Source organism: Sinocyclocheilus rhinocerous, unplaced genomic scaffold (assembly GCF_001515625.1).
Source record: "Sinocyclocheilus rhinocerous isolate Xijiao unplaced genomic scaffold, SAMN03320098_v1.1 scaffold2715, whole genome shotgun sequence".
Taxonomy (NCBI): domain Eukaryota; kingdom Metazoa; phylum Chordata; class Actinopteri; order Cypriniformes; family Cyprinidae; genus Sinocyclocheilus; species Sinocyclocheilus rhinocerous.
The window spans coordinates 222,572-250,297 of record NW_015667273.1 but is presented as its reverse complement, the minus strand read 5'-3'; the positions used below and the strand labels follow the sequence as shown (position 1 = coordinate 250,297).

The following is a 27,726-nucleotide window of genomic DNA, read 5'->3' as shown; positions in this document are numbered from 1 at the left end:
TTTCTGCTCAATCACACAAAATTATTGCTAGATTGGAAATGACACACAAAAATAAAAAAAAGGTTCAAATTGATATTTACCTGATTTTTCTTATGTTTTATTTACCCATATCATCTTATTTTTCCTCTCCTTCCTAAACAAATACACTTAACTTAAAAAAAATATATATTTAAAAGGGGCAAAAACACTAATGAATTATTACAATTTTTTAACAGTATATAGGTCTGAGACACAGGTAAAACAATAAATTCTAACACAAAAGCATTTAAATATTTGCACAAATAATTGAACAACATGAAACTTGTTACTTTTAATAAAATCAACCCCTGGGGCATAAAATTGCCAGAATTTAAAGAAACACCCACTAACTACAGAAACTATTATATTTTTGTGGAAACTGTTATATTGATAGATTTTTGTAAGGATAATCCCTTGGCACAGAAAACAACCCACTGGCATTTTCATTCACTTCAATTGATATTAGGACAAATAAATTAAGTAGCCAGCCAATCACAATATAACAATATAATTTAATTCATCTGAGAGGTTTGACAGGTTTAATAGCAATCAATACAGGTAAAATGCATTTACACATACAAGAGGGGAATGCTTAATCAGTCTTATATCTCAGCACATAATTCAAAGCACAGATGCCATAAACATCTTTCATCCTCCTCTAAAAGGGAAATAACAGCTGTCAGTGACAAGCATACACACTATATGATCATTCAACACCTATAATTACCTGTCTGTCAGCATAACACAAATTAAGTTTGGTGCACAAACATTCATTTGAATTAGTTTTTTTGGACATTAAAATAAATAAAAGCAAATATTTTCAAGGGAAGGGCTGGAAATGCATTTGTAAATCAAATATTCTCATGACTTACACTGGAATGTTTCGAAATATGGCATTATTTGTGTGCGTGTTGCAATGATGAATGGAGGATGTGAGAGAGGACATAAATGTGTAAGTAAGCCCTGAATTTTTCCCTTTGAGCTCAAATGTTTTTAATATTCTCCTTAGGCTGCGGACCGTGAAATAAGTCGGGAAAAAAAGAAAAGAAATTAACTACAGGACAGTATGCATCTCCAAAACAAATCAGTGAAACAAAAGCAAATCACGATTACATATTGTATCCACACAAAGTACACACAAACATGTATAACACAACAACAGCGAATAATGGAATAATCTCTGGTGGTCATAAAACATGGGATAATGACATGCATGTTTATATAACCATTTTATGCATTTTAAATGTATTATCCCAGAGTTATGCCCTGTAATTCTAAACACCACTTGTCAGAGTAGAGGTGGACACAAGGGGTGAGGTTTTCTGAGGGAGACAGGTCATGTGACCTTTAGCCCGGGCCTCCAGAAGGTGTAGTGGTCTTAGGAGGCTCCGTGACGGGCAGCGGACTCTCTCGGGTAGAATTCGGCCAGCGTGCTCTGAGGAATTCTCTTCAGCATTTCTTTGGGGAAGATTCGGAGCAACTGCCAACCAATGTCCAGCGTCTCAAACACAGTTCTGTTGTCATAGGGACCTAGAGAAATAGACACATACATCATAAACTCAAAGTCACATGACATAACACTCAAGCTTCCATTATTTATCATAACCTTTGAACCATTTGTCACTTACTCAGGTGACTTATACTATTGGAATCTTTGAGCCAAGACTAACAAAACATATTTAATTTCCATCGTGAAAATTTTCTCACCAGACTTGCGTATGCTATATCTAACTGATTGGACTTACGGTTTTCTTAAAGGGGTACAAAAAGGGGTCTTTCAAAGACCTGAAAAATCCCATAGAATTGTACTGGCAAAAAAATTGTGCGTTCATATGTTAGAGACTTCAGGGAGGGCTCAGATTGTTTTTGAAAGAAATTATTCACCTTTTATCTATACATATACTTTTATCTTTTGAACTGTCTATTTAGTAAAGAAACCTGAAAAAAAGTGTATCATGGTTCCCACAAAAATATTAAGCAGCACAACTGTTTTCAACACTGATAATAATAACACAGAATAATATTAGAAGCATATAAGAATGATTTCTGAAGGCTGGAGTAATGGCTGCAGAAAATTCTGCTTTACCATCACAGTAAGAAATTACATTCTAAAATACATATGAATAGAAAACAGTTATTTTAAATGTTAATACAACTTCAAAATATTAAATTATTTTTAAAATATAATTTCAGACTTGGTGAGCATAAGACACTTCCTACTCAAATCTTACCGACTCAAACTTTTGATTGGTGTACACAGACAGATATAGAAACATAAAAATATAATATAAATTATAATCAGATGTTAATTTCTCAGAGCTTTAATGTTTTAGCTTTGAAGCAAAAAATGAATGTGAATGAACAGAATGTTCTTTAAGAAATTAGCTTTACAGCCTTGTATTGGGCTTCATGTTACTTAAAAGGTCAAATCCGCTGACTGACACGTAGCATCTTTAATGGCATATTTCAGTTAAACAGAAAAGTGCTTAATTTGAAGGAAACACTATATTGTTCCATGAAAATGCTGGGAGGATGAGTGAATGCATGCTTTGTTCTCTGTAAATAGAAGCAATAACTGAGATTGTTGGAGTCCAACATGTGTTGGTGGAACAATGTCCTTTTCTACCAATGACGGTAACGAAACAGCAACTGTGTGACAGACACAAAGGAGGTGGAGACATTTCATCCCCTAAATAGGGCTGTGATAAATATGAAAGTTGTTCATACTTATTTTTTTAAAGTGAAGTGGAGGGTTTGTTGGAGACGGAGGGCCTTGCACCTTGTGCCACGCTGAAGAGCGACAGCATTGAGAAGAACATTCACTGAGGTGAAAGAGCTTGCAGCAGAGCAAGAGCAGTGGCTGATAGAAATACCGTCTAGTGGTTTCCGATATAGAACATAAAACAGCATAATAGTACACACTCTTGTACCTTGTAATTTGAAAAAAAAAAAATGCTCTAGTGTGACGAAATCTGCTTAAAATTAAGCAAAAGTTTCATTCACCAGAGAAAGACTTCAGAATAATTGGGTCTTTGCGAGTACAGCTCTAACATTTCTGCCAAATTTAGACCCATGTAAAGTGAATGAGCCAATGCGGGATTGAGAACCGCACGCTAGGGATTTGTACCTTGAGTAATGAAATTCTTTTCAAACTTCTGCAGGAACTCCAGGTATAGCAGGTCATCTGAGGTCAAAGCTTCCTCACCCACCACAGCCTTCATGGCCTGAACATCTTTACCAATAGCATAACATGCATACTGTGGGATTAAGAGAGAAACAGAGTCAGAATTAGCCTGAAAAAAAAAAACTCAATTAAATGGCAAACTGAAGTATGAACGTTCCACAACGTAATTACCAGCTGGTTAGAGACATCAGCGTGATCTTTGCGGGTCATGCCTTCTCCAATAGCGGACTTCATTAAACGAGAGAGAGATGGCAGTACGTTGATGGGAGGATAGATCTTTAAGTGGGAAAAAAAGACCAACGAAGAGTAAGGTTATGAAAGTAATAGGAAAAACTGTGTTCTAACTTTGGAAATGTTCACTTTAAAGGTTACTTATTAAATATTGATTATAAATTCATGTATATGAAGCACACTAATGAGTCCTAGTGTACTTTTGCAGATTCTGCACAGCTTCTGCACAGATGTTATGGCTGGTCAAATTTCCCACCTGTCTGTTATGCAGTTGTCTGTCAACATACACCTGTCCCTCTGTGATGTATCCTGTCAGATCAGGGATCGGATGGGTGATATCTGTAAACAGAGGCAAATGTTGATGTTGTTATTAAGAGCATTTATAAACCATTTCATTTGCAGCCCTGATCTGAAGATACTAACAGGTACAGTAATATTGTGGTGTTTTTGACAGAATATAGTGAGAGATAGTGAGTTATTGAGATAGAAGGGCAAAGAAAATGAGAAAGAAGAAAGATAGAGGTTTCCTGGTGCTGCAATAATAGGGAACACCCATTCAGAAACACACACAGGTCCTTCACAAGGATGTTTCTATAGTAACCAAAGCCATCAAGAGTGCTAGTTACTGGGTGCAGTTGCTGTGTCCGGCCTGAACACAAAATAAAAAAGTGCATATTTTATAGCACCAAATGTCCACAATCATTCTGATTCTAGCAAGTTTTGTAACGGTGGAAGGACACCTTCATCACTGAAGAAAACGAATGAAACTTCATTAAATTCATATACATTTTATCCAGCAATCAAGTGTACAAGAATGTGCAAATGTGCTTGGCTGTAGTTTAGAGACAAACCTAAGAAGTGACCTAAAACTTGCAAAACCTTTGTTAAGGAACATTACGGCATGTCCTCATTTGAAAAAATAGTAAAATAAATGAACTAACAAATATAAATAATAAATGAACCAATAAATGAACCGTAACAAACTAAATAACTAAAGTAAATAACTAAACTAAAGCTAAATAATTACATAAATATCCAAATAAACTATAATTAACTAAACTAAACTAACTACTAACTAACTAAATGAATAAATAAATAAAACAACTAAATAAAATAACTGCATAAATAGCAAAACATGTATATCTAAATAAATAACGAAATAACTGAAAAAATAGCTAAAAATACTAAATAGTTAAATATGTAAATAAAAAAACTAAACTGAAATAACTAAATAACAACTAAACAACCTAAAAAAAAAACCCAAAATAAACAAATAAATATATATTTAATTAAAATGACTAAACTGAGACTAAACTAAATACCTAACAAAATGAGATGCTAGACTAAATTAGAACTAAAAAATAGATTTAATAAAAATAATTATTAAAAATAACTCAACTAAAAAACTAATGTAACAAAATATTTAATTTTTAAAAATATTTTTTACTTTTTTTCATTTGTTTTCACCAGGCTGAATTCTAAGTTTCATAGAAAAGTAATAGCACACTTCTCAACAAACTGCTCAAAAAGAATAGGATAAGTTACATGCTGAAGTTGAATATTTGTTGAAATGGCTTCACATCTTTACATCATCAACAATTAGTGTTATATAAAAATAAATGTATGCGCGCATGTACCATCATTAGGCATGGTTAGAATGGGGATCTGGGTGATTGATCCATTCCTGCCCTCCACTCTTCCAGCACGCTCGTAGATCGTAGCAAGATCAGTGTACATGTAACCTGGAAAACCACGACGGCCCGGCACCTCTTCACGGGCAGCAGAAACCTAAAACCACAACACATACAGACAAAACGGGAGTTTTACATCATGACAATTGAGGTTCTGTGTTAATCTGTTTTCTACGTGCTGCATCCGCACACCGAGGCACTTTTATAAGCAGAAAATACACTCAGATCTTCTCCCAAGGTTAAAACGAGTGTAGACGTTGTTCTGAGCCTCACCTTTACCAGGCTGAATGGGAGAGGGAGTTAAATGTTAACGCTCCCGCAGCTCTTTGGAAGCATCTGCCTACCGCAGAAACCAAAGCAGGCAGCTTTGATATACGGCTGAATGTATCCCAAGGTTACAGCGGCATAAAGACAGGAGGGTTTTTTTTTTTTTTTTTTTTACAGTTTTTACTGTCATTTGAGATTAATTTAATGTCTTTGCTGTATTAAATTATTAATAAAAAAGTAATCCCTTACTAATCCCAAACTTCTGAACTAAAGTGTAAAACCATACTACAGTCAGTGATCACCATGCATTTTTGTAATATGGAAAAGTGCACCTTTATTATTTTATTCCACTGGGGAAAAAGGCATATGAATTTTGAGCAATTTTAAGTATTTGTTTATGGAAGTAAATTTAAATCTACTTTTCTCAAAAATCTGAGGCTCTTGCATGTTAATGGCCCTTGATTCTGACATTCATTATGAGGAAATTATTTTATCGATATGATATCGTCCTTACCTCTCTCAGAGCCTCTGCGTAGGAGCTCATGTCCGTGAGGATGACCAACACGTGCTTCTCACACTGATAAGCCAGATACTCCGCTGTGGTCAAAGCCAGACGCGGAGTGATGATGCGTTCAATGCTACATAGAACAATTCAAAAGATTCAAATAGTCAATATGTATGTTATACAAAATGCATTACATAAGAGGACAGAAGTCATTTAAATGAATTCTCACGTAGGATCGTTGGCCAGGTTCAGGAACAAGCACACATTGTCCATAGAACCGTTCTCCTCAAAGTCTGACTTGAAGAAACGTGCAGTCTCCATGTTGACCTGGAATTAAAAACAAACAAACATGTGAAATGCTGAACAAATCCAGAGTAAGACCTTCACTTCCTGTTTCACCAGACTCTAATGAACTGACGATGTCAGGTACTTTCTTGTTCATTGTTCAACCAAAATCTCCACTATTCAGTTCAAAATGACCTCTTGAAGTACATTTCCTATTAAAGGAAAATCCTTTTTTTTCCATTTATAAAAGGTTTAGCTTTTTGACCACCCTGCACATAAAAGCAAGATATAGAGTTACAGTGCGTCAAAAGTGAATGCATTAGACACAAGTCCGCACTGGGAGCCCAGCAGCCACAGGACACAAGGCAGGGTCAGTGACATTTCAAGCATGGGTTAATGGAAGCCCTCCACACTTGAATACACAGGTGAACCTGACACCTGACGCAGGTAATACCTGTCTGAGAGGACAGACCGCAGCCACTCAGGTGACAATAACAAAGGTTTGGGAAGGAAGCAGACAGGTGAGGGCAGAAGGTTAAGGTGGTGTTGAGGAGCAGGATTAAGACACCTACGAGGACCAACATTCACCCACTCACAAAAAATGGACACAATTTTACATTCCGTTCACTGAGAGGATCATTTTACACAAGCATCCTGAAATTCATGCAAACACCTGAGCCATGTATAGAGACCTAGATGTAAAACAGGATTTACTGTTGTAAAGAAAATGAACACACAAGGAACCTCAAGTAAAACAAGCCTTTGACCATGGTAAGAAAAAAAACACAAGAAAAACACATACTTGGAAACTGGCACAAATAAAGACACAGAAAACCACTCACCCCCATGGCAGCAAAGACAATAGCGAAGTTTTCTGAACTGTAGTCCATCACATCTTTCGATTTCTGCACCAAACCAGCCTGACGACAGATCTGGGCAGCAATCTACCAATCAAAAAGCACAGAACAAAAAACATAAGAGTTGTCCAATTTGATATATTAAAAAAATGGGTCGGGTAAGTTTCAATGTTTTTGAAAGAAGGTCTTTATGCTCGCTAAGGCTGCATTTATTTGATTAAAGATACAGTAAAAACTACTTTTGTGAAATGTAGTTATAATTTAAAATAACAGTTTTGTAGTTTAATGTATATTAAAGTGTATATATATACTTAAGTAATTTATTTTTGTCATGGCATCTGTCATTACTCCAGTCTTCAGTGTCACATGATGCTTCAGAAATCATTCTAATATGCTGATATGTTGCTCAAGAAACATTTCTTATTATTAACAATGTTGAAACACATTGTGCTGCTTAATATTTTTGCGGATACCATGACTTCTCTGATGAATAGAAAATAAATAAAACAGCATTTATTTAAAATGGAAATTTTTTGTAACATTATAAAATGTATTTACTGTCACTTTTGATTAATATAATGCATTCTTGCAAAACAAATGTATTTTTATTTAATGTTTTTTTAAATACTGATGCCAAACTTTTCAACAGTAGTGTACAATATATTATTTGAATCTCCGATATTTAACCTCATATTTTGTTTGATAAGAAAAAAAAAATCTATTCAATTACAGAAAAAATGAAATATTTGATGCTATATTCTGTTTAGCATGTTGAACATGAACATACTATAGGGCTAAAATGAACATCAAATTTGCGTGCAAAGCGTGTTTCTATAATGTACTATATATATGTGTGTATTTGCAACAAAGAGATTAAGACCACAAGCATGCGGAATTTCACGCTTATCACTTAATTTAATGGTCCTGGACGTCTAATCCGGCCTGACCCCTGTCCGAACTCTGACCCAGAACACCTGTTTCTCTGAGGGGATAAAGCCGGCTGTGACCCCACGACTCCTGTTTAATGAAACGAGAAACTTTTATATCACAGCACAGCACCTTCATTAGTGAGACACTGAAACCCTCTTTACACTTGGGCTGTTGGAAGTTCACACCATTCAACCTTAACTTTTGATCATATATTTTCATAACTGACAATCACTAGAGCTTTATTCTCTTTTCAAAGTCTATATACTGAAAACAGTACATTTTTCCCCAGTTTAATCCAATTCATTAACTATTGTCCTATTCATCTCATTGCCATGACAGAATTCAATACTCTTCCTTCCTGCATGCGTGTAGTTGATGATTCACTCTTTCAGACCTGGAACAGGTTTCTTTAGGCATCAGGGGCGGACTTACCCATTAGGCAAAGGTAGGCGACCGCCTTGGGCCCCCAAAATCCAAGGGCCCCCTAAAATGCTTTTCATATAGGATATGCGCATTAAACGCGGACACGCAAACGTTTGCTGTTTACAGTGTTTATTACCACAACAACCGTCCGGGTTGATCTAGGAAAATGTGTGCAAATGTATAGGGCCCCATTCCTATATTTTGCCTGGGGCCCCCAATTCACTAAATCCACCCGTTAGGCATGGAACAGATCTGAACAGAAGAGATGGGCTTTTCACACTTGTCATTTTTAACTCTTGAAGCTTTCGTAATTCTGTTCTTTAACTCATTTCAACATTCTAGCAGAATAATTTCACAATGTATACTTTTCAATTAGCAGTGTAAAAGCAGAAAAACCTTGGTCTGGTGCTGGTTTTCATAAACTATATTCATATTCTTTACCCAGGGTCTTAACAAAGGGTTTAAAATGAAAAAACAAACCTGGGTTCGCCATAGTGTGAAGAGCCCAAAAGTGTTGTGAGTTATTATTATTGCTTGTGTGTGTATGAGTTTAAGGGTGTTCATGGGAACTTTCTGGTTGATGGTTTGGAGAAAACAGCTCTCGGGTGTTAGGATCTCAGGGTTGAGTGAACCAGCCAGTAACAAATCACAAAAGATAAATGTGTATGGAAAGAGGATGTACAGAAAGCCTCATTTGCCAAGTACCAAGAAAATATGCAATAGAGTGGCATATCTAATAAAGATCTGTCATATCTGCGACTGGACCTAAGAAACATATGTACTTCAAATGAAAATATGCTTTTTCTATTTAATGTATACCGTACATACAATGTTTTATCTAAATAACTGAGATGACATAAAAAGTTACTAACCATCCTGTTTATGTAGCAAAAGCAAAAGAAAACCTTTAAAATAGTGGAAAATACACAATCAACTGAAAACGTAAATAATAGAGATAATATAGAGTCAATGGTTTGAGAATTATTCATGTTCTTCCTTTGAGTTCAGAACTGCGGAGATTCTAAAACTCTGGTACGTGTCTTTGAAGGTTTGAGGCCTTGACTGAAGTTGGGTGCTGTCATTTTATAATTCTCAACTATTTGCAAAGACTGCACCAAAACTGAGGCTAAAACGAGGCAGTGAGGTTTAAAAATTATTTGACCTTGAGTTACGAAAAACTACTTCACAAAACATACTTCACACCAAATAATTATAGTTATGAGAGTCAAATAGGCTCTGGGGACTAGTAAACTAGCTATGATACAAAATGATAGACATCATTGACCTTCCCACACTTCCTACTATTCCTACTCAGTTCAAGGCAGCCTACTTATATCCTTAACAGCTCATGTCGTGGGTTATTACATTCATTTTCCAGCCTGACGGCAGAGGAGTTTGGCAGATGAGTCACTTACAGTCATAGCTGGTGGGAATAACCAACTCCAAAAGCCTATTTGTGATCTCTGGGACAGAAATGACTTAAACGAAAGCAACCTCTTCATAATAATAAACTATGTGGAGTTGTATACATAGAAAGTCCTTGTAATCCCTCACTAAAAGCCTTAAAAATTGTGTTTCTGTGCGTATTTCCCCTCAACAATTCATGCGATAATGAGTTGGTGGCAAAGAAATCGTTTATGACCTCTGCTCTGTCCTTTGAAACTTTGAGGAACCAATTTAGAGTTCAAGAATCATTTACGATTCTTATCATTCAGTTCTGCAAGGACATCATACTCATCTTGGAACTAAACAAACCAACTGACCTAAAGCATGTACTGAATGTACTGATCAGTACTAAGTGGTTGGTTTTGTTTGCTTACTCTAGAGCTCTCCAAATCATACCGCTTCCTCCCGCATTCACACGAGAGGAAAATGTGATGAAACGAACTCTGACCCACCTCACTGTTTCCACAGAAACACCACAGGGTGAAATCAATTACAGATCCCTCTCGAATTAACGTTAATCACACAGCCTTGTCTCACTCGCGAGCATAGTACAGAAAAAGGCGCTGAGGCTGCCTCACTGCTGCACAATAAAGTGCTAAATATGATCACAACACTTCAAATGAGGGAATTTAAATAAATCCCTCTAGGTTTAATTAAAATAATTAAAACACATTGGCAAGCAGCACGGCATGTATTGTATCATCGGTTCCTGAATTGGGTTCTGTATAAAGACACATTCCTGCAGTGCATTTCAAAGAAAGTTAAAGTCTAGCTAGTTGAATGCAAAAACAAGGCGAATCTATTAATGCGGCCATGCGTTGAAACAAAAGTACAGGAAATGTGTGCTAGAGATAATAAAATATACTGGTCAGGCCAAATAACTATCCAAAATCAATAATCTCGAAACCAAGGCCAGATATCGGGCTTAGCAATATTTAATACTATGTAGTGTTCTTTTAATTTATATATGTATTATACTATAATATATGAATTATTTACTGTGTGAGCCTTTGGAAATCATTCTAATATGCTGCTATGATTTAGTGCTCAAGAAACATTTCTTATTATTATCAATGTTGAAAACAGTTTTTAATGCTTAATATTTTTGTGGAAATGCACTACCATTCAAAAGTCTGAGGTAAGAAAGATTTAAATAAATAGTTCTTTTATTCAGCAGACACATTAAATTGACCAAAAGTGACAGTAAAAACAATGTTATAAAAGATTTCTATAACAAATAAGTGCTGTTCTTTTTATTAATCAAAGAATTCTGAAAAAGACTATCACAATTTTCACAAAAATATTAAGCAGCAAAAACAGTTAAAAAATGTACAATAATAAGAACCATTATTAATTTCTGAGCACTGATAAAAATGGATAATCACAGGAATTTTGATTAGGAAAACTTTAGGAAACTTACATTTACATTTTTAAATATATTTGAATAAATAAAGTTATTTTATATTGTAATAATATTTGACAATATTACATTTTTACAATATTTTTGATCAAATAAATGCAGCCTTGTTAGGTATATATATTAAATATAAAAATAATAAGAAGAGAATCATGACAGAACAATATTTAATTTCATAATTTTCAACTATTTTAATCAAAGGCACATTGGGATAATGTAAGTACACAAGTCAGCAAAATATATAACACTGTTCTAGTGGTTTTTGGAAATTTTAATAAAAAAATCTTACATATTGTGCCTTTAACTCAAAACAGAAACAACCTGCTACCTATATATATCAGCCAATTAATGTTGGCAGTGCTGTTAAAACACACCTCATTATGCGGTAGCCCAGCAGCACTGAAGATGGGGATCTTCTGTCCACGAGCGATACTGTTCATGCCGTCAATAGCAGAGATGCCCGTCTGGATCATTTCCTCAGGGTAGATACGACACTGAGGGTTGATGGGCTGACCTACGAAGAGTCAAAGGGAGTACAGTGCAGTCTCACCCGAGCAAGAAAAAATCTGGTCCTTAAGAGTCTACGAAGTACAACTTCTGTTTCTAAAGAAGGAAAAGAAGGCTAATAGAAAAAAAGGAATTTTCTTAAGGCAAAACTATCCACATTGACCCAGACAAATGATGAAGGCTTATATTTTAGAAAACCGTTTTCTCATTAAATCTGGAGTGGTGTGACCTTGAGGCCTGATCAACCCTTTATTACGCCCCCTCTTATCCATTCGGCTCATTCAAACATTGCCCTGAATCGCCACTGTATACCTTTGATAGCTCAAAAGATCACCTTTGCCATTTCAGCTTAGCAGAGATCAGGATCATGAGGTCAGTAAATGGCTTAAAAAGCACACAAAAATTCCCATTCAACCTCTCAAAAAATTCAAATACCATCAAGGAGGAATTTTAAGCATTGATGAACATATTCTGGCATGCTGGCCTCTTAACTAAGCTGTGTGCATGCCGCACAAACGCAAAGACAAAGAACATTTAACATGGCTGGTGGCAGCCTAATTGGCAAAGATGTGCAGCTAAAATTTTAAATCAGGTTTCTCTCAAATCAACCCAAACTCTAGAGTTAATAAAATCACAGCACTGCTCAGTCATCTATGTGCCTCTCAAGAAACCACTTGTTCCTGCAAAAGTTACATAAAGCTTTAAAAAAAAAAACAAGTCTCTTACCATTGATGTCCAAATAGTCCTCAGCCAGAACAGTAGGACCCCGGTCAATTGGTTTACCTGACCCGTTGAAAACGCGTCCTGAAATAAAATAAAGTTTTTCACGACGTCTGTATTGGTTAGAAGACACATAAAGACTATGATTACATAGGCTGCAAGAGCGTCAGTCATATATGCTTACCAAGCATGTCTTCAGACACAGGTGTGCGCAAGATGTCACCAGTGAATTCACACGCGGTCTTCTTAGCGTCAATGCCTGAGGTGCCTTCAAACACCTGATGCGCACAAAATGTAAATATTTTTCAGTTATGACCTGATATTAACCTTAGATACTGCAAATGTTGATGTCTAACAAATATTTATAGAGAATAGTTATATTTGGCTCATAGAGTCAAACATCTGCAGATGCTTTTAAATGAAAACTTGCCTGAACGACAGCCTTGGTGCCAATGACCTCCAGAACCTGCCCGCTCCTCTTGGTCCCATCAGGTAGGGTAAGGTGCACAATCTCTGCAAAACGTGGAAACTAGAGGAACATGATAAAGTCAGAGATGAAGACGAGGATCAATATACAAACTACCATTTAAAAGTCAATTTATTGTTTAGAGTCAATTTGTGAATTTAACTTAACAGTTCAAAGTCAGTACAGCTGTACCATAACAGAAATAAAGTTACATTTTAAAGTATATTAAAATAGAAAAAAGTTATTTAAAATTGTAATAAAATTCCACAGCTATTTTTGATCAAATCAATGCAATCTTGGTGAGCATGAGAGGCGTCTTTCAAAAACATTTATAAATCTTTTCAACCACAAAATTTTGAACAGTATGTTATTAAACATAAATTACCATTTTATCCAAAATCTAATGTTCAGAAGTTAAACTATAAAATGCTTTAAATTTCATTTATACATAAAAAAATCCTCCTTTACTTTTTGTCATTTTAAAGTAAGTTTATTTTGAAATACTTTAGTTTTAATAAACACAGAAAAAGGTCTTACTTTGACATTGTCCAAAATAACCAGTGGCCCATTTACACCAGACACAGTAGAGTAGGCTGAGGGTGACAAAAACGAAACACAATGTGAAAACAAACACAACAAACATTTTTGTGACTTTATACTGCCTGCAAAAGGAAGCCAAGACCTGAAAATTAATATTAAAATTTAACCTTCAATTTGCATTTTTATATGACCATTTGGAACACCCCTGAATAGTAAACATGCAATTACTAAACAGACATATGGGAAACTTTTATTGATTCTAGGTTGCTGCACGTCTTTTTGACAGGCGTGAGAGCAGACACACATGCACACACTCACACACACACACACACACACACAGCGACTGCAAGCACTAGCTGTGACCAATAAAGTGCATGAAATTTGCTACAAAAGCCCACAATCACATTGAAATGAGGACTCTTTCTCTTGACACCTGTGCATCTAATTGTACACAGTGACCTTTACTGGAGTATTCTAAATGGCTTTCATAAATTTCCATGTCCAAATGTCAGGGCTAGAAGAACACAGTTAGCACATTCAAGGTGGCTTTTTCGGCAGATGTCACAATGGGGGATGACATCTTCACTCTGTTCCATGAGGGACAATTATTTGGCTCAGACTATGGTAATTTTTCATGGTTCCAGGTGCCTAAAAAGTCTTATATAGCCTATATAAACAATTACACTCATTTTTGGGTGACAGGATGAGCTATCTTTGGGTTGAACAGGCCAGGGAGAATGGGGCACAGATGCCACTTTAAAGGCAAAGTCCATCCAGAAGTCATGATTTGCATAGACAAGATAGAAATGCATATAAGTTTGGAACAACATGAGACCGAGTAAAAGATGACAATTTTCTATCCCTTAAGACGACACTTTTTTTCCTCCATCATGACTGGGGCTCATGTGACTCCTGAATCACTACGGACAGTCCGTCCTTAACAAACTATGAATCAGAGCGCAAGCATAGTTTGCCCAAAATATAACAGAAACATCAGGCCTGGGAATGAAATAGCTAATTACTGGAGCTGTGGTGCTCATCTGGGCGAAGAAGGTTTAAGTCTGACCTGCAACATATCATAATGCCTTCTTTTCTGTCCAAACTATTAGTCAAATTATGCAGAAAAAAATTAAACTACTTTTTTTTTCATTTACTTAATATAATAAGTGATTTAAAAAAATACACCAAGTATTTTTGGTCAGTGTCAAGTTTCAAAGGATTTTTTTTTCCAAATATTCAAAATTCTCAAAAATGTAATTCATGTATTCAATAAATATTCATGTTGCTCTTAGAGTCTTAAAACCAGTCACCAATGTTACTTGCTACTGTAATTTAAAGCAGTCTTACTGAGCTGTGATGCTCATCTATGTGAGAAAGGTTTGAATCTGATTTGCAACGTCACAATACCTTCTTTTCTGTCCAGTCTAATGACGCAAAAGGTAAACATAAAACTAGATATTTTCATTTCCTCAATATAAGAAGCACTTTAATGAACACTGAAGTATTTTTATAAAAAGCCAGCTAGTGTTTTTGGTCCAGACTGCGTTATTAGCAGCAGAGGGTGTGGTCTCATACTTTGGCCTTTTACTTTGCATGGGAAAACATTAGCCGTCCTGTCACAGGAGCCAATTTGGTGTGTGTCCTTCACTTTGTTTCAGCGTGTGTGTGTGTGTGTATGTGTGAAAGAGAGAGATGATGCACGCTAGATGGAGAAGAGTCAGCTTTGTCTGCTCTGGGTTGTCCATCACGCCTCAGTGTGTCGGTTTTGTGTGCACGTCAGACTGTGGTCTGATATCAAAGGCAGTAGGAAATGAGAATGGACCGTCTCTAACACCCAGCACAGCAGCCCCACGGGGAGCAGACACTATGCCACTAATTAGGCTTCAGACAGCAGAATCGTTTGTCAATGCACTATAGTATTGCTGTTTCCCACACACACACACACACACACACACACCTGCACATCGTGACTTTCCTTACTGGCTGAGGAGAAAAGGAAGGGTGAAAGAGAGAAACGTAGTTCCACCCTTTTGTGTTTTTTTCCCCTTTTCAGATATTTTTTATTTATCTATGGCTTATTTTTTTACATTTTTGTTGTTTTTGGTTCGTTTCTGCGTAAAAAAGCTAGAGGAACAATGGAAGAACTGTGCTAAAATCCTATGAGGCCCCCTGCTTTCACAAATTCCTCTATGAATATTGTGTGAAAAAAAAAAGATTCAAATGTCTTGTGACAATCTATTATTGCGTTGAGATATATCACAGTTATTAAATGACAGGCGTCTGCTGTGTTTCCCCTCTCCGGCTGCCCTGTGGTTCTGCCAATGAATGGAGATAAATGTGTCTAAAATTAACTAATAGTACCTTGATTACTTAATACTGTGTGTAAATTGAATTGATACACACACACACAACCCTTCAAAAGTTTGGGGTCAAGTTTTTTTATTTTTTTATATTTTTGAAAGAAGTCTCTTATGCTCACCAAGGCTGCATTTATTTGAATGCAGTCTTCTTCACTGTCCCATGATTCTTCAGAAATCATTCTAATATACTGATTTTCTGTTCAAGTAACATTTACATTTTGGAAACAGCTATGCTGCTTAATATTTTTGTGAAAAGCATGATATTTTTTTCCCAGTTAGCATATTATATTTATTTTATTTTTTATTTAAATAAAATAAAAAAATATTATATATAACATTTTTGTAACATTATAAATGTCTTTACTGTCACCTTAAATTGATTTAATTTATGCTTCCTGAATAAAACAATTATTTTCTTTAAAAAAGTAAATAAATAAATAAAACATGGAAACCTGATGATCCTCAACAAAGCATAATTAAATAAACTTAACTGATATTGAAATTTTCATTTAAGTAATTTTTTCCAGTATCCTCTTCTACCATCAGTAGTATACTATACACTGCAAAATGTAATAAATAAAAAAGGACACATTACATGCTGTCTTCTATTTGGTATACTAAAGTTCAGAGGGGAAAAAAAATAAAAATACGTCTAATAAAACAAGAAATCTCACAAAAAAATTTTTTAGCTGCGCAGGTGAAAGACCCCGTCTCCCATTATGATGATTCCCTGAATGACACGTCTTCCCTAAATAAATTATTAGTCTCATAATTGCCGTTATTACAGTGAAAGAAAAACAGCAGTCAAATCACCCTAACACTGAATATTCGCTCTCTCAAAACACACAAAAACAGATGCGTTCCGCAAATTCACAAACATACTAAAATGCACACTTCCTGCAAATTCCATCATTTTTCAAGACATTATGGCTTTTCCTTCCCTCCGTCCTTTTTGCCTCAGCCCAGACAAATTGCAGTATGTGCTTCACAGGGAGGTGCTTATAAAATGGATTTAATAGCTACACTTTCCCTACAAATTGCCCATATGTTTCAAAGGAGATACATATGTCTATTTACTGAGAGGTGATCATAATTACGAGGCTGGAAAATTGCGGCCATATAATTGTACATCAACCCCTTAAAAGTCTCTCGAACGCAACACGAACTGCTAATGGAAAACAGTGAGGAGCTGAAATCTTTACTCAAACAAAGCTCATGACATGCTCCGATATTGTGCACAACATTAAACGAACGCTAAACGAAGGCACGCAGGTGCTAATCTGCTCTACCAAAGTAGGACACCGCTAGTTTTTTAGTCAAACAGAAGCGAAAATTAACACTCATCTAAATACGCAGAATAAATGAACAAAGCAGCTGTACGAACACAGTGTAAGAAAACCTGACCATAAATAAGCAAAACAGTTGCTTATTAAAAAAAAATAAAAACGAGGGCGATGAAACGACCCTGCCGAACCATGAGCCAATCGCCTTCCAGATCTGTGATGAAGATGGCGGCCCACTTCAACTCCACACACAGAGGACTCAGTGCCTCATAAGAGGCCTTGTAAAATAAAGATTAAAAAATGGCTATACATTCACATGGTGTGAAGTAGCAACATTTCCCATTAGGCTTGAAAAACTTTCCCCACCCCTCCCAGGACACTTGAGTTTGAGTGCGGCGGTCTGAGGGCTAGGCATGCAACACCAGCGCGGGTCAACGTGAGGCCTGTGGAGCTGCCAGGCCCTATTGTGTGCCGAGATGTTAATTGGTTCTAATCCGGCGGTAGAAGCTGTTTTGGTAGCCTGACCCCGCGCCCTGAAGGACACCTTGGTGTGAAATACTAAAGGGCCCATTCAAGTGGCGCTGAAAGGAGGCATGGAGCATTCCAACACATTTCCATCTCTGCTGTGAAAGAGAAGCGCTGATGGCGAGGGGGGGGCACGGTGGGACAGGCGTTTTTTGGGGCCGGCCAGTTGCGTTGCGCCGAAACTGAATTAACGATACAAAAGCGCAGGCAAAGGTGCCAGGCTTGTCTCATTCACGCACATCCTCCTGTGTTTATTCTTTTTCTTTTTTTTGCTGAGCATCCGCACCGTGGTTTCCCATAAGACGTAATAAAAGAGAGCGCTAATTGCCCCATGTTTGGGATCAGATCGACACAAATGCAACTGTCATTAAACAGACAAACAAGGCTCGCACAATTCCGCCATGACACCCGCTAAACTTACCCCACAAGACCCACATATTAAGTCTTGATAATGAATTCTGAGACATTGGGCGTCTTTGATACCGTAACTGAAAAAGACTGATCCTGTCAGAGGGGGACAGATGTCCGTATCAGTCCAAGGACAATCTATGAAAGCAAAAGGACGGGAAAAGAAATCTCACTCTGAACAGTCATGGTTTAAAATGAAGACTGGGGTTTAATAGTACCACCGTTTTTCCTAAAGGAATTGTAAGAAAAGATTGTTGCATTTGTGCATTTCTGAAAATACCAAAGTGGATTTTGCGGAAAAATCGAATGCCCGAACCTGTTGGCAATGGCTTCATAACTCACAGTCATAATTTGGAGACTATGAAATCACATGGTTTGATATGACACCTCTACTTTCTGACTGAGAGAATAATGAAAAGCCTGTTTAAGCTGTATGAGTGAGCAAATGTTCAATGGCAAAATTTACTGAACCACCTGCCAAAACGCCACGAAATTACACAGCTATTCTGCAAGTATACGGACAACCTTTTGTCGCAAACGTAAATGGGACAAAACGTAGCACTGTGCTTTTGATTAAACGCACATTAGCACATTTCTGTGAAAATAAAAATAATTTTCGTGACAATAATTAGGGCCGCAGTCCTGTAAATACGTATAATAGCTGCCGGATTCTAAATTCAATGTTACGCCTATTCAGAAGCATGCTGAACACTGAACAAAAGTAAAAATTTGGGGACACAATAAAATGCTTTTCAGAAAAAAATAGAAACGTTGGATGACCAATAGATAAATGGCAAAATTTACTGAACCACCTGCCAAAACGCCACGAAATTACACAGCTATTCTGCAAGTATACGGACAACCTTTTGTCGCAAACGTAAATGGGACAAAACGTAGCACTGTGCTTTTGATTAAACGCACATTAGCACATTTCTGTGAAAATAAAAATAATTTTCGTGACAATAATTAGGGCCGCAGTCCTGTAAATACGTATAATAGCTGCCGGATTCTAAATTCAATGTTACGCCTATTCAGAAGCATGCTGAACACTGAACAAAATTTGGGGACACAATAAAATGCTTTTCGGAAAAAAATAGAAACGTTGGATGACCAATAGATAGACGTATGAAAGACAGTGAATCAGTGCTCACAGGGGACCTTGATGGTATTCTCTGGGACTTCAATGATAACAGAGGGAATCCAATTATGGCACTGACGGCACAATGTGCTACACACTCAAAAGGGCAGGTTTTGGATTTAGTGGACTACGTATCAAAATGAATTGAGCAAAATCTGTGTTGAAAGATGATCATTTTGAATGCATAGAAATGACAAACTGGAGATACTGTTTGAAAGGCCTTCATGATTTCACAAGCAAACTGATGATTATAGCCTCTTTGAATAACTAAAAAGTGCTAGCTAATTAAATTCGAACAATCCCGCCCAGCAGAACGTTTTAATGTGTGATTATGAACTGAAAAGTCACCGACATAAAGAAAATGCAAGAAATGTGATAACTAATTAAAAATGTTAAAATATAAAAAATGATTAAATAATTAAATGTTAAATTATAAAATAAACAATTTAATTATAATATTAAAAAAATGCAAGATTAATCAAAATTTGCCATGTATGTTTATCATTCAGGTCAGGTAATGTTCTGTTAATGAAAATAATGCAATGCCATTTTCAAGAGATGTTTCAGAGATCCCATCTGACGTTTGGAATAACATGACAACAAGATTAAATGGCAAGAGAGAAAAGAAATTAACTTGACATGCTATAAACACTACTAAAGCTACCAAATCAAAAAAAGTCCCCTAAAAAAATAAACAAAAGCAAGACCTGCATACAACACACAGACAATCTGATAAAGACAGACACGTGCGCACACACACACACAATTGTGGCTGTTCATCTGTCCTAACAAAGACCTCCACAGTGATGACACCCCCATCAAACAGGAATGCTTTTAACCCCACAGGTAGAGGCAGAGGCTGTAACGGAGGACTCCCCAAACGCATGCACTGATTGGGTCGTGTGTAATCAGACGACTGCGTATGTGTGTGTGTGTATGTGGGGGGAACGGTGGGAAGAGCTGTAATCTGTGTGTGTTTCCTGGCGGGATGCAGACTGAAGGGGTGACAGCTAAACTGAGACAGCTGGTTAACCCCGCTGCCTCTCGAGGAGAGGTGGCAAAGTGGTGCAGTTACAATAGATCGAAACAGCCGTAATGTTACTGCAACAGTTTGAGAGTGATTTGCAGGGACAGGCGGGTTTTTCACCCATATGCTGCCTAGCAACAGATCTATAACAAAAGTCCAAAGCGGGCCCCCTATGACAAGCGAAGTTTACGCTGTTTGTCATATTTCATATTCAATTCCATGCGGATGACATACTCAAGTTACTACAAAATATTTAAAACCAAACTTGATATTTTAAAAAATAGCTACACAAAACTTTAAAGAAGTGAATGAGTTAACAGTGCATTCAACACCTATTATGTATTCTGTGCAATAAAGTGCAAATTAATGCAAAATGTTTTTATTTTTTTATGTTTTATTTATGTTTTTAGTACTTAAGACAATACGGGACAATTCATAGACACTATCAGGCGTTTTAGGATGGACATAGACTATAAAATATAAGACTATAAATCGCTATGCTCAATGTAAACTTTATCTTATATTTTGAATAACAAATTAAATTATAAACATAATTTAAAATATAATTATGACAATAAATAGACACTTTTTATTAATATAAAAAAATAACATGTAACGTATTACACATATTATGTAACTAGGTAATATTTTGAACATTCTGTAATGTGCTTTGTCAGGTTTTTTTCCTCCATCTTCACCTATCTTGGGATTTTTTTTAACCTTTGACTATCTCGCCTTGCATGATTTCTAATAAATTGCACTGAAATAGTATGTAAATGTGAAAATCACAGCACAAACAAAATTAATTTTGTAATTATAATCTATAAACCTATATAGTATGCAAATTGCTATGAGATAAACATTGAAAATGACATAAAATAAGCAACATTTGTACTTGAAACACACAATAAGGTTTTTTTTTTTTTTTTTTTTTTTTTTAAGCATACAATATGCATTTAAGACAAAAACATCTAGATCAAAAAGCAAGAAAAACTGTGTCATATATGTGACGTGCATAATGGGATAAAGTTTTTTTTTTTCCTTTTCAATCCAAGTAGTCCATAATTTTATATACTTGGATACTATTTTTGAATGTCGACTATTCTATACTCGTCTTTCATTTACTTTTCTTTGATGGCAAGATGAAGTCGAACGCCCACCGCGGGCTTTCTTTTTCACTGTCACGACAATTGATTAATTACAGGCGGACAAAAGGATTAGCAACAGGAAACAGTGGATAAAATAAAGGAGGGCTGTGACATCTGAAAGATTTGTTTATAACCATGCCATTACGGGTAATTGTTTCTTCACAGAAATACCATTACCGTGCTGAATGTCTTTTCAGCACATTTAAACGTCTATTCAGCATTAAAACAAAGCGAACAGACAGTCTGGGTTAATTGCTTTTGTTGCCAATGACGTGATTAAGACAAAAAAGGCCTCTGCTTCCACAGAAGAGATGAATGCACTGTACGTTTACTTTGTTTGTTTGTTTCTTCAGGCATCTTGGAAATTTGACTGGGCACAAGCATGCTAACAAATTACTTAAACACACCAGCCGACGACAAAAAGTTGTGAAAGAAAAATATTTGAAAAAAAAAAAAATAGCGTGATTGAATTGCAAATATTTGATATGCTCTAAATCTGCATTCTCTACATACCAAACGTTTCATAACACAACGCAAAAATGCTTTCCTTCCGCTGCGCCCTTTCAATGGCCTCAATATTAGTTTCTATTTTTAAATTTGAGATGAAAAAAAGTTTTAAACTTGAAGGTCCTTTCTGTGTTTTTCAGCTTTTTTTAAGGACAAAGCAGGACCAATCAGACCTGCGCTGACGGACACGGCCTCTCAACTGTGATGGCATATCAGGTGCTGCAAGGACTTATGGGTACAGATCTGTGTGTTTGCCTTCCCATCAGTCTTCATTGCCTTCAATCACAGCCCACTATCAGCATGCACTCTGCCACTGATGAGGCACAAAATGGTGCTGCTATCTGGCATGCCTACATTAAAGAGTTTTTTTTTAATTTTTTATATATATTCCGGGGGGCGTTTCAGATCGGGGGTCTTTACGCATGCAGCTTCTTTGGCTTTCAGAAGGGAAGGCTTCAATTCTTCCATTAAGTAATTTATTTTCTTCCTGGTTTGCTAAGAGGCTTTTAGCCTGAGCTTTCATTTGACACTCTTAGGAAAAAAAGAGAAACAAGCTACCTGTGCTTCTCGGTGGGACAGTGTGTTTTGAGGTCTAAATTAATGAGATTTACAGTGAATAACATCAATAATACACATGAAGGGGAAAAAATGAGAGAAAGATGTCAGACGAGCTGTAATTTTAGCAAGGTTCTCCATTAAAGGGGTAAACAAAATTAACTACTCAAATGCTGAAACATCATACACAAGAGTCAAATTATGTTATCGAAGAGATGTCGGTAACACATTATGACTGCGTGGCGTCATCTGATGTTCCAGCAGGTTGAATGCAGGATATTGCGAGGTTTTGAGAAAAATGGAAAGAACAAAATATAGGTTATTACAAAAAAAAAAAAAATCTACACATATACAACTAAAAGAAAAAAATAGGAAAAATGTTCAGTGATCATACTAGTACTTCTTCTCAGGCTGAGTGTTTGACTCACAGGATGCCTACTTCTCCATAAATAAAATATACACTTCCTCTGTATATTTAAGCAGGACTAAACCATGAGATGACTGCGTGGCGTCATCTGATGTTCCAGCAGGTTGAATGCAGGATATTGCGAGGTTTTGAGAAAAATGGAAAGAACAAAATATAGGTTATTACAAAAAAAAAAAAAATCTACACATATACAACTAAAAGAAAAAAATAGGAAAAATGTTCAGTGATCATACTAGTACTTCTTCTCAGGCTGAGTGTTTGACTCACAGGATGCCTACTTCTCCATAAATAAAATATACACTTCCTCTGTATATTTCAGCAGGACTAAACCACAAAGCCCCCCCCCCCCAAAAAAAAAAAAAAAAAAAACCTACATTAGCCTGCTACCAAATTCAATGCCATTTAAAGGTTTCAAGTCAGTAAGATTTTTTGTTCTGAAAGAAATTAATATGTTTATTCAGCAAGGACATATTAAATTATCAAAAGTGAAAGTGATAGTGACTGATAATAATCGGAAATGCTACTTGAGCACCAAATCAGCATATTAGAATAATTTCTAAAGGTTCATGTGACACTGAAGACTGGAGTAATGGTTGTTGAAAATACATTTTAAAATATGTTAAAATAGAAAATAGTTATTTTGAATTGTAATAATACTTCCAGTATTACTGTTTTACGGTAGTTCTGATCAAATAATTGCAGCCTTAGTGAGCTTTTTTGTTGTTTAAAATTTTTTTACTTTTGAACGGTGGTGCAAAACAAAACGAATGGAGGAAAATACACAATTTTGCAACTAGAATGCAAAAATGTGGTCATCAGCAGTATACTTAGGGTCTACTTCCTCCATTTAGGCAACTACTGCATCTCAGTGGGTTTTCCTTATTACTGTTAATGCCAGGTTCAAAACTGACCAAACAAATGTCCATGTTGCACTGCACTACAGACCTCAAAAATTAAATTAGATTTCAGATTAGCCATCTACATGCCATTGAACTCCTAAACAATGACAAAATACACTTTTAGCATATATACACTCTTAAAATTTACAAAACGGGAGTCACGTTACAAATTTTGATGACTCATCCTGCACTACACCACTTTGTCCAATCAAATGCTCAAAAACAAGAATGCCCCTCACCCTAATGTGACATACAACCGAATAGCAAGTAGCAAGCTATGTGGCGGAGACATAACCAAAGCTTTAAAAAAGTCTCCTCCAAACTTAATAGAAAATGTCAACGCAGGAAAGAAACTGCGCTTTTCATGGGGTTTTAAACAATTTGCAATGTGCTATTAGGTTGCATCTGACAAGGCAAACACTTTGACAACAAAACCCTTGCCAAGAAATGGAAATGACAAGAGTCAGACAGAGAGAGGCTGAACACAAAAAGTCAATTTAAAAAGACGTGATGGACAAGGATGAAAAGCACTCTTCAGTAGCCCACATTTCTGATAGACTAAAACAGCATGAGCAGATTCAAAGATGAAGCTGAACTAGGGCTGGACAATAATTCAATATCAATATGTATCGCGATATAATTTGTTTCAATAATGGTGATATGATTTTTAAACACATTTCCGATATTTCGATATACATTACCAGTGTTTCCCATACATTGATTTATTTGTGGCGTTTAACTTCGTTGAATAAACATGAGCACTGCACGTTTCAAAATCAAAGCATGTCGTGGGTGTTTTATATGAATGTATCTCTGAAGGGAAAGGACTGTCTTCAGAAAAGTTTGGATGGCATTTTCATTTTATCTGATAAAGAAGGGTTTGTGAGTGGAGCTGATTTGATTACAGCCGTTACCAGGGAAACCGCTAGTTCTACCGCTCTCAAAGCACCTCCTGCTGGCAGAGAATCAGTTTGCATTTTCAATAAGCCGGTTTCCAGCAGCATGTTTTTGTTGTTGCTCTTTTTTTTCTTTCTGCAGCAACTCATACTTTTCATACTCTTTATACTGGCTAAAGCACATTTGTTTCAATCTATAAGAATAATCAGCCTACACTACCAGTCAAAAGTTTTTGAACAGTAAGATTAAAATATTATTTTTTTTTTTAAAGTATTCTCTTCTGCTCGCCAAGCCTGCATTTATTTGATCCAAAGTACAGCAAAAACAGTAACATTTTGAAATATTTTTACTATTTAAAATAACTGCTTTCTATTTGAATATATTTAAAAATGTAATTTATTCCTGTGATCAAAGCTGAATTTTCAGCATCAATACTCCAGTCTTCAGTGTCACATGATCCAGAAATCATTCTAATATGCCTAAAAAAAAAATCATTCTAAAAAAAAAAACGTTTTTGCTGTATTTTGGATCAAATAAATGCAGGCTTTTTGAGCAGAAGAGAATTCTATAAAAAAATAAAAAATCTTACTGTTCAAAAACTTTTGACTGGTATGTTAGCCTATAGTTTGAAGTTAAAGATATTAATATTAATTAGGTGAGTCTGAGACGATTATTTGACAGTCATTTCACATTTCTTGTTTGTATGAAGGCTAAATACAAATAAAAGGTGAACATTAATTTATTTGTGCTGGGTTTTTTTTCTAAAATATATGGTTTTATATGAGGTGTCATAGACTGACACATTCATTTTTCATAAGTTTGTATGCACAGACATCTGTTGTGGGCGTTCTTGGCAGTTTTTACGACGCTTTTTTTAATAGTGTTCATATCGATATCGGAATTATATCATATCGACCGAAATTAAGAAATATATCGTGATATAAATTTTGGCCATATCGTCCAACCCTAAGCTGAACCAGTGATAGTTTCACAAACAAACCACTGCAAAATTAGAGCCTGGCAAACAAATATTTTTTTGGTGTATAACTGTTAATTAAATTCCAAACAGAATCATTGTGAAAAACACTATTCTGCGACCTGGCAGATACTAATATATAATACACTGACATTATTCCAGAAGAAAATATGCAACTTTCATTGCAGTTTGAATTAAAAGATTATGAATAAAAATGAAAATAAAATGGCTACACTTATGCAACTAGGGCTTCAAGTCAGTCTAAAGCAAAAACATGCAACTTTTTCAGTGACAAAGTCACATGATTTGTGTGGAGCTGAAGGTTCCTCATTGCACATTTCACTAGTCACCAGCTCAGCTGGGTGTCACGTGATTATGTCACATGAGAGGGATCATCACTCAATCTGTCTATCTCAGTGCGCATTAGCTATTGCGTGAAAATTGAAAACAAAATCATAAAAACATCCATTCCGTTCACCAAATACAGACCTAAACAGCACATCTAATATAAATACTATCATATTATCAGTATTAAACTGATGGAGGTCAATAAACCATTCACAGACGGAGCCTTCAAACAATCATATACTACTTTTAAAGACCAACCTTAAGAAATCCATAACAAAAATGTATTGTTTACTGTAGTTTTGAATGACTATTTCACATCAGTTTAAGCGACCTGGCTATAAATAATTAAATTTAGCCCAGCTCGGCTAGCTAAGTTAGCATGTTTACACTTGCTTAGACCTTCAAAGACACCAAAGGTTATTCGCTTTCTTATTAAAATGAGCTTAAAGAACACACTTACTTTGTTTATTTACACAATGACCGTTCAAGAAATTAGTAAAAAATAAAAATTTAAAAAGGCAAAAGTGCTGATCGATTAACTATTAACAGCTCAAGCTAGTGTTAGCATGACAGCTGTGCTACTTTGACTCCAACATGACATTTGCAAACACTAGCGATAATAGATCAGCTCTGTCCTGGAGGTGTTTAGCCTCTGATGCAAAGCCAAAATGCAGATTAAAGAGCAGTAAAGAGAATAAAACTAGAGAGAAACGCCATATGTGTTGCTGCTGTTAGCTGTATGAATGAAGGCTAACGACACTCACTCAGTCTGGGCTGGGAGATGTAGTTTCTGACCACGGCTTGAGCGTGCTGCCGTGCCGCTGCTTCAGGGCCGTTCAGATCCACAGGCCGATTCGCCACTAATGTAGACATTGTTATTATTTTTCTTAATTAAATTAAATAGTCTAAGAGTAAACAGATCTGCGCTGAGAGCGGATGAACAGACGGAGTCATATGACAACCGTGGTCAGGAAGTACCACCCACGTCAAAAACGTGCGCGTAAGCGCTTACAAGCGCGTGCATGAGTCAGCAAGTGTTCACTAATTTACACAGTTTTCACGAATTAACACTTTTGTGTTCCATGACTTGTGAGAAGTGCTCACTGAGAACTACTAGATAATACTTCTGATACAATATTATCTAACATAAATAAAGAATATCTCTTTGGTTTTGAGACTTTAGTCTTTGCAACTTCAGGGATCTTATCTATGCACAATCAGCTTGTAACACTCCAAAGAGAAAGGAAAACTTGAAATCGCATCATATGACCCCTTTAACACTAGGTTTTTGCCTGTTCCACCTTAAAGGTATTGTCTCTCTCTCTCTCTCTCTCTCTCTCTCTCTCTCTCTCTATATATATATATATATAAGCATAAACATTTTATCACAGTGTACTTTTTGACATTGCCGGGAAAAAATAAAATGAATTTCATAAAATATAAAATGAAAATAATTAATTTCATAGGTATTCACTCCCTCAGTCATCACTGGTACAGTCACTTGGTTTTAGAAGTCACAGTAGTTTATCACACAGACTCAAGGCTGTAATCATTGACAGAGGTGCATTTAAAAACTGACTTAAAGAGGATGAATACATAGGAACACTTATTACTTTATGTATAATAAATATAATAAATTGGCACTAATTTGTAAAAAACAGGAATCACTTTGACATGAATGAATATTATTCTGTTGATCAGTGTCAACAATTTTTTATAAATGTAAAAGAATTAGGAAATG

The 27,726-nt window shown here is 35.9% G+C and overlaps 1 protein-coding gene across 1 annotated transcript; it reads right to left on the bottom strand.

Moving 5' to 3' along the window:
- Positions 1–510: 510 nt before the first annotated feature.
- LOC107733543 (V-type proton ATPase subunit B, brain isoform-like) lies at positions 511–26,973 on the bottom strand. The gene is made up of 14 exons (XM_016545208.1): positions 26,750–26,973; positions 13,485–13,540; positions 12,912–13,010; positions 12,666–12,759; positions 12,488–12,565; positions 11,629–11,768; positions 7,024–7,125; positions 6,126–6,223; positions 5,906–6,029; positions 5,071–5,221; positions 3,690–3,772; positions 3,374–3,478; positions 3,146–3,275; positions 511–1,548 (listed from the first exon to the last, which is right to left on the bottom strand). The coding sequence occupies exons 1-14, from the start codon at positions 26,856–26,858 to the stop codon at positions 1,397–1,399; spliced, it is 1,521 nt and encodes a 506-aa protein (XP_016400694.1). The 5' UTR covers positions 26,859–26,973; the 3' UTR covers positions 511–1,396.
- Positions 26,974–27,726: the final 753 nt, after the last annotated feature.

Bases quoted from the DNA above. Each gene is read 5' to 3' on its own strand.
- LOC107733543 (XM_016545208.1), bottom strand. From the start codon at position 26,858: ATGTCTACATTAGTGGCGAATCGGCCTGTGGATCTGAACGGCCCTGAA. The intron at 6,224-7,023 runs GTGAGTGGTTTT...TTTTAATTCCAG, and splicing joins TTGTCTTTGCTGCCATGGGG to GTCAACATGGAGACTGCACG. The intron at 5,222-5,905 runs GTAAGGACGATA...TTGTGGTTTTAG, and splicing joins ACGCAGAGGCTCTGAGAGAG to GTTTCTGCTGCCCGTGAAGA.